Source organism: Budorcas taxicolor, chromosome 19 (assembly GCF_023091745.1).
Source record: "Budorcas taxicolor isolate Tak-1 chromosome 19, Takin1.1, whole genome shotgun sequence".
NCBI lineage: Eukaryota > Metazoa > Chordata > Mammalia > Artiodactyla > Bovidae > Budorcas > Budorcas taxicolor.
The window spans coordinates 48,663,252-48,680,542 of NC_068928.1; the positions used below are offsets into that span (position 1 = coordinate 48,663,252).

At 42.6% G+C, this 17,291-nt stretch overlaps 1 protein-coding gene and 1 pseudogene across 1 annotated transcript in view; one reads left to right on the forward strand and one right to left on the reverse strand.

Moving 5' to 3' along the window:
• BPTF (bromodomain PHD finger transcription factor) overlaps positions 1-17,291 on the reverse strand; it is a 131,700-nt gene that overhangs the window by 83,509 nt on the left and 30,900 nt on the right. Inside the window, exon 2 of the mRNA XM_052657404.1 lies at positions 6,634-7,456. Within this exon, the coding sequence (XP_052513364.1) occupies positions 6,634-7,456 (823 nt within the window). The remainder of the gene's footprint in view (positions 1-6,633; positions 7,457-17,291) is intronic.
• Positions 11,998-12,622, forward strand: LOC128064588 (transcription factor BTF3-like; annotated as a pseudogene).

Genomic DNA, 17,291 nt, shown 5'->3' on the forward strand with positions numbered 1-17,291 from the left:
TGAAATCTTCGTATCAGACTTTACAAAGAAAATAGTCAAAATGTTGCAACACATGAAAAAAGATACTATCCTAATTCATCTGAAATCTTCCATTAAATTTTGTGTACTTTATTATCATTAAGAAAGGAAATTTGGGGACTTCCCTGGTGGTCCAGTGGCTAAGACTCAGAGCTCCCAACGCAGAGGGGCCTGGGTTCAATCCCTGGTCAGGAAACTAGATCCCACATGCTGTGACTAAGACCTGGCACAGTCAAATAAATAAATATTTTTTTTTAAAAAAAGGAAATTTGAGGGACTATGATTGAAGCTTTTAAAGCAAATAAATGTAAGTGAATAGTTTCAATGCCAAATATGTAATTTATTATTAAATAATAATAACAAATTATTATTATTACGTATTACACTGGGACTTCCCTGGTGGTCAGGTAGTTAAGAATCTGCCTTCCAGTGCAGGGGATGAGGGTTTGATTGCTCTTCAGGGAACTAGATCCCACATGCTGCAGGGCAACTAAGCCCCAGAGCTAGAGAGAAACCCTCATGCCGCATGATAAAGGGCCTGTGTGCCACAACTAAGACCCAGTGCAGCCAAACATACATGTAAAGGGATTTTACTGTCCAATTTAGAAAAGCAGATTATTTCATCTCATTGATGTTTCACAAATCCACCCACAGGAACCTTCTTGAGTCCTTTGACTCCTGTAATTTCAAAGGTTTGCACTTTATTTAACCACATTCAATGAGTCTTCTCTTCTCCTTGTCTGAGTGTTGCTTTACATAAGATGCTGATTTATCAAGAAACAACTTTTTTGGAACACCACTTATTTATGTCATATTTTCTAAAAATGCCTTTGTTTCAAATTTATAAGATCTCAGAAAAATCCAGTCTCAACAGAGCCAAAATCATTATGCTATTTTTCTTTAAGCACCGCTTTTCACAACTAAAACAATGCAGGTTGCAGACTTCTCAAGACGAGGGCTTAGCAACCAGACCACAGTATAAAATTAGTTCTTGAAAATATTCTTGGGAGTTCCCTGGCAGCCCAGCGGTTAGGGTTCTCATTGCCATAGCCCGGATTCAATCCCTGGTCAGGGAATTAAGATCCTGCAAACCACATGGTGTGGCCAAGAAAAAAGAAACAAGAAAAAAGAAGATTCTTAAAAATAGGTCCTGGAAAAAAAAATTTTTTTTTTTTAGGTTCTACTTCCTAATAGCCAGAGTCTTGGGCAAGTCCAAGAGCAACTTATTTAACTTCTCCTGAGTTTGAGTTTTTCATCTATGAAATGCAGACAAGAAGAGTACCTACATTATTGGATTGCTGCGAGGATTAATTTTAAAAATGGATTATGTAAAATGCATCATACAGTCCTTTTTATATGAAATGCTTAGAAAAGGCGGATTTATACAAGCAGCAGAGGCGTGATTTTCTAAGGCTGAGGATGGGCGTGAGATTAACTGCAGACAGGTACGAGAAAATTTTCATTCAGGATGACTGAAACATAGTGACCAACCACGTGGATTTGTCTCAGAAGGAAATGTTTCCTGGGATGTGTGGCTTTCAGTGTTAATTTACTAAAATTATTGAATTGTACACCTATAACAACAGAATTTTATAATACATAAATTAATGAACAGCCCAGGGAACCCCCTGCTGGTCCAATGGTTAGGATTCTGAGCTTCTACTGTAAGGCCCAAGGGATCCCCCCGGGTCAGAAAACTAAAATCCCACATCCCACGTGGTGTGATGAAAACAAAACAAAACAAGGGCAGGACAGGGAAGACAACAGAAGAACCGGAGAAGAGGAGCACAGAGTGAGCATCCCTTGCTTCCTGATTTGTTCACAGCAATCCTGAGGACTCCGAGCCCTTATGGGAAGGCACAGGAGACTGAGGGAATCGGGCCTGTTAACTGCTGAGCTGCCTGCTGTCTAGAGGGTATAAGCACCAGGCTCCCTGAAAGGCAGCCACTGACTCTTCATTTAGAATGCAAGACTGCATCACACTTCACACCAAAATGTGGTTCCAGTCACCTCTCCATCTGTAATGACCGCGCCGACACAAGCTCCCATGCTACCATTCCCATAGCGTAACGTGCAAAAGACGGAACAATAAACACCACAACCAGGTATGTGGGAGGTACGGGGGCAGAAAAAGAAAATTATATAAACATTCTAAATAACTGATAGAACCCAAAACACAAAATAACATTTAAAAACGTAATATGCTGTTTCTCACATCAGTGTCTGGATTAAGGAACAGACTGAATCCGCACGTCTCATTCATGCTGTCTCTCGAAGCCCTCTTGCTGTGTGCTGTGCTGAGCCGCTCAGTCGTGTCTCTGACCCCATGGACTATAGCCCACCAGGCACCTCGGTCCACGGGATTCTCCAGGGAAGAACGCTGGAGGGGGTTGCCATGCCATCCTCCAGGGGATCTTCCCAAACCAGGGGCTGAACCCAGGTCTCCTGCATTGCAGACAGATTCTTACCATCTGAGCCACCAGGGAAGCCCCTGGAAACCCCCTTAAAACTGCTACAGAAATATCTTTAAAGACGTAAACTTACAGTACTTCCCTGCTCAGTGTGAAGAACTGGCTTGCTAGTGTAGGAGACACAGGTTCGATCCCTGGTCCGGGAGGATCTTACACGCCTCAACGGAACTAAATGCATGGGCCACGATGACTGAGCCTGTGATCTAGAGCCTGGGAACAGCAACTACTGAAGCCCGTGCACCTAAGGGCCCGTGCTCCACAGCAAGAGAAGGCACCACAGTGAGAGGCCCACACACGGCAACCAGAGAGTAACCCCTGCTCGCGGCGGCTCGAGAAAAGCCCGCGCACCAACGAGGACCCAGCACAGCCAAATAAACAAGTAAAATTATAAAGTATGCTTGCATTTTTAAAAAAAGATCTAAACATAAAAGAATAAAGAAACTAGATAATCGTGATTCAAAAAGATACATGCGCCCTCGTGTTCACCGCAGCACCTAACTGCCAGGACGAAAGAAGTGATCTAGATGCCCGTTCACAGGAGACTGGGTGGAGACGATACACCACGCACGTACGATGGAGTATTACTCAGCCATAGAAAGAGATGAAGTAAGGACCCCCCTGGTGGTCCAGTGGTTAAGAATCTCTCTTGCAATGCAGAGGACGTGGGTTCAGTCCCCGGTCAGGGAACTAAAATTCCACATGCCTCAGAGCTACTGAGCCTATGGGCCACAACAAAAGATCCCACGTGATGTAATGAAGATCCCAATTGCTGCAACTAAGACCTGACACAACCAAATAAACAAACATCTTTCTAAAAAGAACGAAATATGCCATTTCACAGCAACACGGATGGAACTAGAGACTCTTAAACTAAGTGAAGTAAGTCAGAGAGAAAACAACAAATACCTTAGGATATCGCTTACATATGGAATCTAAATAAAGGGTACAAATCTAAATAAAGGGTACAAATGAACTGGTCTATGAAACAGCAACAGCATGGAGAAAACAAATGCATGGTTAGCAGTGGGTAACTGTGAGGAGGGATAAACTGGAGACTGGGACTGACATGTATACACTACTATATACACAGCAGATAACCAGTAAGGACGTGCGGTATAGTACAGGGAACTCTACTCAATACTCTGCAATGGCATATATGGGAAAAGAATTTTTTAAAAAGTAGGTATCTGTATGCGTACACCTGAAACTAACATAAAATTGTTAATCAACTATACTCCAGTAAAAATCAAAAAAACAAAAGATTAGAGAAAATAAAAATAACAACAACAACAAAAGCTGGAAGCAGGAAAGGAAATGGACAAGTGGTAACTGCCTTTAACAGAGCCAAGAAAGTGCAGCCTGAAATATAAAGGGCGCAGCTGAGAACCAGCAACCACAGTCCCCAGAAGACACTGAAATGCGGAGGGAGTGTGGACAGCAGAGAAGGGCTTGAGCTTCAGGAGCAGACCTAGAGACCACTTAGTACCCACTTTAAGCCACTAAAGGTTTAGTTACTACAGGAGGTAAAAGTGAGGTTCTCTGGACCGGGGGACACCGGGAACAGAGGTACTGTACAGAAAACCAAGGAACTGAGTGGCTATGCACACAGTCTGCAGAAGCCTCTTGACAGTCCCGTGGGCTGCAAGGAGACCCAAGCAGTCAATCCTAAAGGAAATCAACCCTGAATATTCACTGGAAGGACTGATGCTAAAGCTCCAATACTTCGGCTACCTGATGCAAAGAGCCAACTCACTGGAAAAGACCCTGATGCTGGGAATGATTGAGGGCAGGAGGAAAAGGGGGCAACAGAGGATGATGGTTGGATGGCATCATCAACTTAATGGACATGAGTCTGAGCAAACACCAGGAGATAGTGAAGGACAGGGAAGCCTGCCATGCTGCAGTCCATGGGGTCGCAAAGAATCAGACACGACTGGACAAAAAACAAAGCACATAGTTAAATGTGCTGTGCGTGGTAAATGCAGCCCACGTTCTCCACCCAGCCAGCCAGACCCTCATGCTCCACGCAGGACACGAGAAAAGGCCTCTCTGGACCACCTGACCAGCTCAAGAGGAAGAGCTAAAGATAGTGAGTGACACTGGGGATCACCAAGAACAAAGATTAAGAAAAATCACCTAAAGGTTAAGCTCAAAATTGACATAGCCTACCCACTTGCTCAGAACTTCCAATCAGCTGTATAATCCCACAATGTTAATCAATCAAGAGCAGAAAACTAAAGATTAACAGACATCTAAGGATGGAAGAAACAAAACAAACAGCAGGGAGAAGCAGATTAGAAGAAACAGAGGGAAAAAGTATACGAAGAATGATCAAAAAAAAAAATATCTTCAAAAGCAAGAGAAATTTTTATTTCCAGAAAATAAAAGACCAGGATTTTATGTTATTTTTAGAAAATGAGGATGATTTTAAGAACAAAAGAGCTCTTAAAAAATAAAAATATGATAGGAAAGGGAAAATAAATACTCGGGCTTGAAGACCAACCTTCAGAAAAACCTTCCATAAAAACTGAGCAACACATACACACACTGAGCAACACGCATGCGTACATACACACACCCACACACTGCAAAGAAGACAGAGAGGAAAACTGGAGAGAAAAGATAAAATCAGAAGACCAAAACAGGAAGTCCAACATTCAATAACATAATAGTTGAAGAAAAATGAAACAGGGAATAGGAGAGGAGGAAGTCCTCAAGGGAAGTTCTCAGAACTGACTCCACTGTCAGACTGAAAGTGCCCACCACACACACAATGGACAAAAACAGACCCACAGGAGGCCGCATCACTCTACAACTGCAGGAAATGCCAAGGCAAAGAGAAGGCTCATTAAGCTTCCAGGTAAGTCCAAACTAGTTATATACAAAGAATCAATGAACAGACTCAGATTTCTCAACAGCAACACTGCAAGATGACAACTGTACAAAATTCTGAAATTCGCTGTGTATTCTGTACCATTTTTAAATACTAAGGGTGGCCCTGGCTAAGCTCCTCCTCTCTACCTGGCCTGGTCTGGCCGTATGCTGATGAAGTTCCCTCTCTCCTCTCCTCTCTTTCATTTCATCCCACGATGATTTCTGCTTTGACCTAGTTCTGAGAGCTTGAAGAAGGCTCTGAAAACTTTAGAAGTTGAAACTACAAAGCAGCCGCTCTCTCTGACCAGACTTCTACAGGCTGTCCAAAACCAAGTCCACACTGCAACCCTGTCCCTCACCCTCACTGAGGTCAACCCTCTGCTTCCCCAGACTTTCTCCCACTCTTCCCACTGCCCTGCCTGGAAGCAACCTCTTGAAAACCCTCGGGAAAGCACAAGCCAAGACTATGACCATGAGTTTGTCAGGTTCATCTTCTGGGAGACTGCAATCAATGTGACAGCACCGATCTTTCCTGAGACAGCTGGTTTCTTCTTGCTGCTCCATTTCATTACAGGCACAGCAAAACTAAAAAGAGAAGCAAGAAAATCCTAACACCAAAGTGAGGATGGAGACTATCCTGGGGGGTGGGAGCAGGGGTGGGGGGAGGAGCAGGGGTGGGGGGAGGCGCAGCGATCTAATGGGAGAACGGCCCCCAGTGGCATGTGGCTTTCCACCTAGTAATTAATGTCTTTAAGTAATTTTAAGTAATTAATTTTTCCATCCTAGGTATTGAATACAATGGGGTATACTTTGCTTTTTCTCATATACCCTTCTGTCCTTAAAATTGTAAAGACTTGTTTTAATGCACATATTCCTTCAAGTTAGTAGCTATTAAACTATACAACTCGTTGGGCTTCCCAGACGGCGCTAGTCCGGGAAGGTAAAGAATCAACCTGCCCATACAGGAGATGTAGGACACACAGGGTTGATCCCTGGGGGGAGAAGATCCCCTGGAGAAGGACATGGCAATCCACTCCAGTATTCTTGCCTGGAGAATCCCATGGACAGAGGATCCTGGCAGGCTACAGTCCACTCGGTTGCAAAAAGTCAGACACTACTGAAGCGACTTAGCACGCACGCCTACAACTCATTATTAAATCACAAAACTTTGTATCACATCGGCAGCACAGCTCTGCTACATCAATCATGAAGGAAGCTGGCTTAATTTTAAATACACACACACAAAAAATCTAAGACCAGATTCACTCACATTATGAGTCTTCGGTTTAAGAACCAGTATTTCCTCCGACTTCTGTCATATCCGATAGGTTCGTGTCGAATATAGGGTTTGTTTTTTTGGATTTCAGCAACGCAGTCAGTCACACCAGGCACCTTATGTGCTACACAGACTTCACACTGCCACTCATCCTCCGGCACCTCCTCGAGCGGCGGCTTCACGCATTCCAGGTGGTACACCGCCGAGCAGGTCTCGCAGCAAAGCAAGTCCCCAAGCTTGTGGCAGACCCGGCAGTGGTCGTCGTACTGGATCACCCCTTCAGACATCAGCTCCTCCCGAGCGATGTTCGTGGTGAGAAACTGGTCGACTAAGAACTGCAGAACTTTGATTTTGTTCTCTACTGGTCCGTAAGGATAGTCCTCCGCTTCTTGGTAAGGAAGAACGTGATGGTACTCCTTGTCACTCTCACAGTACACCCGCAGCACCTCTGGCCACGTCATGCCATCGATGAAATACAGCGTGGAATTCACGCTGTCTTTCAGATCGGCGGGTCCAAAGGTAGTATTGGAAGTGTCTTCTTCACGCAAGACTGCTTTCAAAAGCACGACGTGCATCTCTGCCATAAGTGTGCACTGCTCTTGACTCACCAGAGCCGCACAGAAGTCCTCGAAGCGAAAAGGAGATAACCTTAGAACCGTGCCAAAGTTCCGCAGTACCTCATAAATGGCAATAACATTCATTATATGCTCATTAGGCACCATTAAATCCTCAGAGGACTTGGGAAATTCAAGGGGCGGGATGTCTTTTTCTTCCAATATTGGAGAACGAGGCCGATGTACTCTTGGTTTTCGCCTACCTGTAAAGAAAGAAATGGTATAGTTACAAATCAATACCTCATTTCTATGAACTACGGGTTTTCCAGTTTTTCCTGTTTGGATGTATACCCCCGAAAAGAGATATGTCATACTTCTATTTTTCTAATAACTGCCAAGTTCAAAGAACACCAAGAAGCAATGATTTAGCTCTGACCTTGATGTCTGTAGAAAATCTAAATGCAAGTTTTCCCATTATATCCCAAACTAGAAGTACCAAAAAAAAACTGCAATTATATTCAGTTCTCAATTACCTAGAGGGGTTAACTGGTTTACAGGTAACCACAATAAAAAAAAGTTAACAGTGTATTTGTGAAAGACCTGATGAGAATATAAATAAAAAAAAGACATCTCCAAGAGAAGAGGCGCAACACGGTGCCCCGCTGCACTAAGAAAAGGCTCTCAGCAACCAGACAGGAAGTCCACTGTTGCCGCAGCCCTGTCCTTGGCCAGAAGTTCTTCCTGAGTGCTAAGGTGACGCTCAAGGTTAGGGCTGAGACAGAAAAGAAGAAGGAAGAGAGAAGACAAGCAAGATTCCAATACTGGGAGAAAATGGGATCGGGGGTTCACTTAAGAAACAGACAACTGACTGTAATTTTTCAGCATAAATTCATCAACAGCAGATGCCTGTTTGCCAACTGACGAGCTGCGATATCCAGTCTAGGAATACCTATGTATGTAAATAAATATACCAAGATATATCATTTGAGAGCTTAGTTTATAACAAGCATGCAGATTTACTCAATCCTCTGAAAAAGTCTACTAAGTATTTTAATAAGAAAATCTGTGGGAAGAAACAAGTTTCTCTTAAAATGCTATGCCTGCATTACTATTATTACACTTTCCAATGATGTTTACAGAACAAGAAATGTATTTTTAAATATAAGGATTAATTTTATCAAGATCAGTTAACACTGAATTCATTTTTCACAATTAAGCTTTATGGTAACCATGGCTTTGGGTTGCTGGTCACCTCCTGATTGCCTCTTCCATCCCCCCATTCCTAAGCTCTCCTCAGGTCCAGCTAACTCACTGCTGCTGCTGCTGCTGCTAAGTCGCTTCAGTCGTGTCCGACTCTGTGCGACCCCATAGACAGTAGCCCACCAGGCTCCCCCGTCCCTGGGATTCTCCAGGCAAGAACAGTGGAGTGGGTTGCCATTTCCTTCTCCAATGCATGAAAGTGAAAAGTGAAGGGGAAGTCGTTCAGTCATGTCCGACTCTAGGCGAACCCATAGACTGCAGCCCACCAGGCTCCTCCAATCCATGGGATTTTCCAGGCAAAAGTACTGGAGTGGGGTGCCACTGCCTTCTCGGAACTCTCATTAGGTACAAACTGAAAGGGTACAGGACACCAGGAGCAGAAAGTATAATAAAGGATATAAAAGGTCAAGATCTTTTATACAAAGCACTACTCCCCATATGCGTTCACTGGAAAGATTTCCCAAATAAGACTATATCCATTACTTTCTGTAGAAAAAGGTTCAAGGGATCATGCTAGGCCAGACTTCGCAGGTGAGCCTACATAGCAAGGGGTTTCCCTGGTGGCTCAGAGGTAAAGAATCCACCTTCCAAGTAGAAGATGCAGGTTCGATCCCTGGGTCGGGAAGATCCCCAGGAGGAGGAAATGGCAACCCACTCCAGTATTCTTGCTTGGGAAATCCCATGGACAGAGGAGCCTGACAGGCTACAGTTATGGGGTCGCAAAGAGTCAGACACGACTTTTAGTGACTGAGCACCCCCCATTATGTAGTAAGTAGTAAGGAAAGAAACCTCCTTCATCTCAGCAAATCTTCATCTACTACAAAGATGCAGTCTTCACAGATTCAGCTAAATCACGGAATCACCACATTAGTGACAAGCATCATGATGGTAATCCAGTCCATTTCACTGTCTTCTGGAAATTATTTGGGTCTCAGCTGCATAAGTATAAATAGAGAAAGCCAAAAGGGATTCAAGGGAAGACTGAGCCTAGAGGAATCCCTCAAATCCAAGAGAAGAAACACAAGTCAAACCTGCTTATAGAGATAGCGCCTGTGTTCCTCTCGGCTGTTTACGCAAAATGCTGTCAAACAAGAGTCCAAGCAAAGGATTGCAGAAGCAAAGGTTGGAAAAGCAGTTCGAGGACCAGAACACAGGGATCCTTAAATGTCAGGTGTAGGCATTTGTACAGCACTTTATTCGGGCAGTAATGAAGGCTGTCACAGGCTTTCTGAGCAGGGCAGGGTCATGGGAAGAGTGCTCTAGGAAACCTTCTCTGGCTTCAGTGTGTACAATGAAAAGGACAAGGGGAACAGGTCAGAGACAGGGCAGTTGCAACTACCGGGAAAATAAAGACCTGGATTCAGAGTCTGGCTGTGAGAACAAAGAAAAAGATGGATAAAAGTGATCTTATGAAGCAAGAAATCAAGTGGTGTGGAATACAACATGGTCACCGTAATGTTTGACTCAGGTACCATTTCCTGCAAAACACTGCTCTAACTCCCCCAAACTCTTCTGAATTCTTGTCGCCGTCTCTGAGCCATGTTACCTTGTAATTCACCTGTTCATGGTAGCTATTCCACCTCTGCACCTGAATGCCCACCTCTTAGACCTAAGAAAGATTTGGCATGCTTCTTTTACTGGCAGAACTTGCCAGCATCACTCTCCTGAGAGAATTACCTTCCCCCACACCACCTGATTCGGATGGGGTCCCCATGCACAGTAGTCCATCTCCCGAGCGTGGGCACTGACAGCCGGCTAGGGTCCTGCCTGAGATTTTATATTCAGATGCTGGGTGAGAAGTGCTCTGAAGCTTGTTCTTTCCAAGATGGTGGCCAGAGGTGGTCTGGGGCCAACCCACCTTTACCTCCCTTGTGGAAGAAGGGAATCAAGACAAGAAAACAGAGGAAGCAGGAGTGAGAGAAGAGTACTGATGACTCAGGAGTACTGGCAGAAGCTGTCATTCAAATTTCCCAGTCACACAAACCAAGTGTGACTTGAAGCAAGTCACTTGCTTAAAGTGAACATGTTGGTTTTTTGTCACTTGCAAAAAAAAGGGAACTGATTAAAACAGTATTTAACACAGTATATAAATCTTTTATAATGAGAAACTCAGAAAATTGCTATTTAAAGACTATCAATGAGAGCAGTTAATGTGTTTTTTTTTTTTTTGCTAAAGAAAGACTGTTGATAGTACTCTTCCGTAGTAAATTGGACAGTAACAGAAACACTGTCCAACATCTAATTTCAAAGGATCAGCTTTCACAGATTCTACAAGATTTTGGATAATCATTGCATTCTGATATTTAACAGTTCGTTTAGCTTTATCTTAAGCTAAAGTATGTTTGCTTTCTATTAGGTTTAGAGGTAAGAGGAAGAAAGGCAAAAAAAGGCTCACAAATTCTACACTCCAGTATCTAGCTGGAAACCACAAAATAGGGTCTATTCAAACTATGATTATATACATACTGAACAATGTGAGCACTTTTCAAAGTTAACATTAAATACTGGTCAGTTCATTCTGAAGTATTATTGGCAGAGTTTAAATAAGTTCAATTGTTAAGAAGGCAATTTGGCAAAAATCTATCTGAAGGCATATCCCTTTGACCCAACAATTCTACCTCCTAGAAGTTATTCTACAGATAAACAGACACATGCACTTAAGTAATTACAAAATACTTAACACAACAGTTTCTTTGTGTGTATTTTGTGGGTTTTTTCGTTTAACCTAAATATATATCAATACTTAAACAAATCATAATTACAATGCATATAGATAATAGCATCCAATATAGCAGCTGAAAAGAATATGGTAATATTCATATGGGTTGAAATAAAAAATCTTGAAGATATTAAGTAGAAGAAAAAGCCAGCTACAAAACAATGATGAGAATGTCATTTGAGAAAAGAAATTGGAAACAAACAAAAAAAAGGGGGGAAGAGCAATATAGTATATACATCTAAGAGGTCATATAAGACTCTTTCTCGTAGTTGCTCCTGGGGAGGAGAAATGGAGGAAAGGAAGGAAGGCCAGTTTTTTTTATCCTTTTATAGTCTTAAACATCACATGCATATATTTTTGCTATAATATTTTAGGAAAAATACTGCACAGGTATCTATGCAAATACATAAAAATATTAATATTCAAATCAATAAAAATGATGCTAATAATAATGGCTACTGATGGTCTTGTATGAATACAAATATAAGGTCATTATGCCAAATTCAAAGATTCAGGTAAAAGCACAGAGTATAGTGCATAAAGAGAAACTCGTAAAATTAAACCACTTATGCCCCTCAACTGTCAATCACTAGTGTTAGCAAGTCAAGTCATTTCCACTATTCAAGGAAATGTATTTATAATGTGCCACTGAAGATTATCCCCATTACCATTGCAACACTGATACAACACCTAGCAGATAGCTCTAGCTGCCCTCTCGCGTCCCCACGTGTGTGCGCCTAACCTCAGCTGGTCTGCCCGAGGCCACCTGAGTGCCAACCCTAGTCCCCTGCGCGGCCCCATTTCCGCTCCAACAAGACGAAAGAAACTATCATGAACCAGGAGAAACTCGCCAAACTGCAAGCACCAGTGCACACTGGTGGGAAAGGAACTGCTCGCAGAAAGAAGGTGGTGGTTCGTAGAACAGCCACGGCAGATGACAAAAAACTTCAGTTCTCTTTAAAGAAGTTAGGGGTAAACAATATCTCTGGTATTGAAGAGGTGAATATGTTCACAAATCAAGGAACAGTGATCCACTTCAACAACCCTAAAGTTCAGGCATCTCTGGCAGCAAACACTTTCACCCATCACGGGCCACGCTGAGACAAAGCAACTGACAGAAATGCTTCCCAGCTTAAACCAGCTTGGTGCCGACAGTCTGACCAGTTTAAGGAGACTGGCTGAAGCTCTGCCCAAATAATCTGTGGATGGAAAAGCACCTCTTGCTGCTGGAGAGGAGGATGATGATAGAGTTCCAGATCTTGCGGAGAATTTTGATGAGGCTTCCAAGAATGAAGCAAACTGAACTGAGTTAACTTCTGAAGAAGATAAATCTTGAAGAAGTTACTGGCAGCTGCTATTTTATATTATGACTGCTTTTTAAGATTTTGTTTATGGATCTGATAAAATCTAGATCTCCAATATTTTTAAGCCTAAGCCCCTGGACACTGCAGCTCTTTTCAGTTTTTGCTTATACACAATTCATTCTTTGCAGCTAATGAAGCTGAAGAAGCCTAGGAATAAAGTGTGAGACAAAGATAAATAAAATTCTTTACCTAGTATATGGTTTTATTTTTTATTTCATTGATACCAATTTGTACACAGAAGGCAAAATTGTTTATAGAAAGCTAATCATGGCATGTAATGTGACTGATAATCATGAATGGAATCTGATTAAAGATTTAAAATGACAGTTAAAAAAAAATATCTAGCAGATAAATTATATTAATTTTCCTGTATTAAAGAAAAAAGTGATCAACGTCAACCTCACTAGCTATCCGGAAAAGGCAGAGTAAAACCACAATGAGATAGTTTCATAGTCATCAACAGACAAAAATTTTAAAGTCCATCCAAACAAACTTTTGAGAAGAAGAGACAACAACGGACACGCTGGTATATCATCTTCGGGACCCTAAAGTGGCACCACCACTTTGGGGAGCAAGTCAGTCTGAGTCAGGTTTAGGCTATACACATAACTTTGAGAGGGCAGTCTGCAAACTTTTTGTCCATGACCCAAAGTAAGAATACATTTTATATCTCAATCTAGTATATAGCCCCCAAACTAAAGTCTTTTAAGCACTACTCTTAGCTTCCCTCATAGCTCGGATGGTAAAGGATCCGTCTGCAATGCAGGAGACCCTGGTTCGATTCCTGGGTCAGGAAGATCCACTGGAGAAGGGATAGGCTACCCACTCCAGCATTCCTGGACTTCCCTTATGGCTCAACTGGTAAAGAATCCACTTGAAATGTGGGAGACCTGGGTTCAATCCCTGGGTTGGGAAGATCCCCTGGAGAAGGGGGAATGGCTACCCACTCCAATATTCTGGCCTGGAGAATTCCATGGACTGTACAGTCCATGGGGTCACAAACAGTCGGACACAACTGAGTGATTTTCCCTTTCTTTCACTTAGACTAATGTCTTCTCTTCCATCCCATTTTAATACCTTCTATTCCATTCTTTTTCTGCTTTTAAAACATGCTGCATACAGCCCACAATCTGAAAAACACTTCTCAGGAATTTCCTGACATCCAGTGGTTAGGACTCTGCACTTCCACGGAGGGGGGCACTGGTTCCATCCCTCGTTGGATCCTGCCTGCCTCACAGGGGCCTCCCTGGTGGCTCAGTGGTAAAGAATCCACCTGCCAAGACAGGAGATGCAGGAGATGTGGTTCGATCCCTAGGTCAGGAAGATCTCCTGGAGGAGGAAATGGCAACCGACTCCAGTATCCTTGCCTGGGAAATCCCATGGATAGAGGACCTGGCAGCCTACAGTCCATGGTCACAAAGACCTGGACACAACTGAGCACAGCACAGCATGCTGTCCAGAGTGGCCAAAATATAAAGTGTGAGGTGCTGCCTTGAAACTATCCATCCTAAAACTAGAAGTGCAGCAAAATCACATGGGTCACTGTTAAAGAATGCACAGGAGAACTGTACAAAAAGATCTTAAAGGCCCAGCTAACCACGATGGTGTGATCACTCACCTAGAGCCAGACATCCTGGAGTGCGAAATCAAGTGGGCCTTAGGAAGCATGACTACGAATCAAACTAGGAGAGGTGATGGTATTCCAGTCGAGTTATTTTGAATCCTAAAAGATGATGCTGGGAAAGTGCTGCACTCAATATGCCAGCAAATTCGGAAAACTCAGCAGTGGCCACAGGCCTGGAAAAGGTCAGTTTTCATTCCAATTCCAAAGAAAGGCAATGCCAAAGAATATTCAAACAACTGCACAATTTCAATCATCTCACATGCTAGCAAAGTAATGCTCAAAATTCTCCAAGCTAGGTTTCAATAGTACGTGAACTGAGCGAGAACTTCCAGATATTCAAGCTGGATTTAGAAAAGGCAGACGAACCAGAGATCAAATTGCCAACATCCACTGGATCATTGAAAAAGCAAGACAGTTCCAGAAAAAAATCTACTTCTGCTTCATTGACTATGCCAAAGCCTTTGACTGTGTGGACCACAACAAACTGTGGAAAATTCTTCAAGAGATGGGAATACCAGACCACGTTACCTGCCTCCTGAGAAATCTGTGCAGGTCAGGAAGCAACAGTTAGAACCAGACATGGAACAACGGACTGGTTCAAAACTGGGATAAGAGTACGTCAAGGCTGTATATTGTCACCCTGCTTATTTAACTTATATACAGAGTATATCACGTGAAATGCTAGGCTGGATGAAGCACAAGCCAGAATCAAGACTGCTGGGAGAAATACCAATAACCTCAGATATGCAGATGACACTATCCTTGTGGCAGAAAGTGAAGAGAAACTAAAGAGCCTCTTGATGAAAGTGAAAGAGAAGAGTGAAAAAGCTGGCTTAAAACTAAGCATTGAAAAAACGAAGATTCTGGCATCCAGTCCCATCACTTCATGGCAAATAGATGGGGAAACAATGGAAACAGTAACAGACTTTATTTTGGGGGGCTCCAAAATCACTGCAGAGGGTGACTGCAGCCATGAAATTAAAAGACACTTGCTCCTTGGAAGAAAAGTTATGACAAACCTAGACAGCATATTTAAAAGCAGAGATATTACTTTACCAACAAAGTCCTTATAGTCAAAGCTATGGTTTTTCCACTAGTCATGTACAGATGTGAGCGTTGGACCATATAGAAAGCTGAGTGCCAAAGAATTGATGCTTTTGAACTGCAGTGTTGGAGAAGACTCTTGAGAGTCCCTTGGACTGCAAGGAGATCAAACCAGTCAATCCTAAAGGCAATCTAGTCCTGAATATTCATCGGAAGGACTGATGCTAAAGTTCCAATACTTTGGCCTCCTGATGCGAAGAACTGACTCACTGGAAAAGACCCTGATGCTGGGAAAGACTGAAGGCAGGAGAAAGGAATGACAGAGGACGAGATGCTTGGATGATATCACCGACTTGATGGACAAGAGTTGGAGCAAGCTCCAGGAGTTGGTGATAGACAGGGAAGCCTGGTGTGCTGCCAACCATGAGGTCGCAAAGAATCACACACGACTGAGTGAATGAACTGAACTGAACCGAAACTGTTAAAAGTAGAGTATCAAAATGCAACTCAAATTTACAGAACCCCAGGTGAAGCTCAGTAATCTGTATTTTTAATCTTTCTCCCCAGATAATTCCCATGTGCAGCAAAGTTTGAAAATTAAGGCTCTCCTGAAATTGGATATTCCCCCTGCCAAGCAAAAGTAGAGCTTTTGTGGAAACTCAAGGAAAGAAAGCTAAGAGGCCACCTCAAGGCATGATTAGAAGAGTGGCGTGAAAGGAAACTGAAGCCTAATCAAAGACATTAATAAGACCACAAAGAAAAACTGCTAAGGATGGAGAGTGGTCTGCATGGCGGATGGGAGTGGGGTGGGGAGGGGAACCAAAGACCAAGAATTTGTCAGTGTTTCCAACACAGACTGGGTTAAGGGAGAGAGTTTCTTGTCTGAACAAGAAGGATTCTGGCCCATGTGACAGATTATTACCTTAACAGAAAAATTATGTTTTTATGTACACTATTTAAATAACCTGGCAGTTGCTGAGGCAATACTTTCCACTCCTTTGAATTCCATAATAGAAGTTTACTTAATAGGGTCTATGGGGACACCCTCTGAGCTCTTTGGAAGAACTGGTCAATAACACTAAGTGTTAACTGTTGCTTGGGGTCCTTTTCTACACGCCTAGGTTTTTTTAATATACACTGTTGGCACAATCTGTATTTGTTAATTTCCCACTGTTTTCATTTAAAAACTTGTCTATACATTTTAAGTAGATATTGCTTTCATCTGCTGAAGCTGCAAGAAATCCTAGACCTTTTTCAAGGCCCTGATCAGATGTCACCTTTCTGTCTTCTCCTGGGCCTCCCGGCCCGGTGCTTCTCTGACACTTTGTACAACTCTCTGTTATAGTGTGAGCACGTTTATACTACAGGCAATTACTTATGGGTCCTCAGCTCATGTGTTAACTTCTTGAGAGCACAGACCACGTTTTATTGTAATAACTAAAATTTTAAAAGTGTTCAACAAATGATACCCAGAAGCAAAACTACCTACAAAGGGCAGAGATCCAGGGGTGCACTCAGGCCAAGATTAAAATCCAGATGCCACTGCAGATTTTTCAGTTTGGCTTACACATTTTTACTGTATTAATACTAACAAGGATATTTACAGTATTTTCAGACTTTTAGACCCCATAACTCTCTATATATGTGTTTCTATGGAAAAAAATGTTAATATTGTCCCCCTATTTCTAACTGCTATCTGAGGGAAGAAAGATGTACACTCAGTATTGGTATACAGGGTGAGTGAAGTTTGTTTCCAACATAAGTTCATATTCAGTATCTAATCAAGTCTCATTCTTTAATCTAATGTTACACATAAACCATGAATGGCATAACAAAATAAATCACCTGTAGTATGTTCACTGGGCTTCCCAGGTGGCTCAGTGGTAAAGAAGTCACCTGCCAACACAGGAGACTGGGGTTCAGTCCTGGGTCAGGAAAATTCCCTGGAGAAGGAAATTGCAACTCACTCCAGTATTCTTGCCTGGGAAATCCCATGGACAGAAGAGCCTGGTGGGCTATGGTCCATGAAGTGGCAAAGAGTCAGACACGACTTAGCAACTGAACAACAATATATTTACTAGTCATCT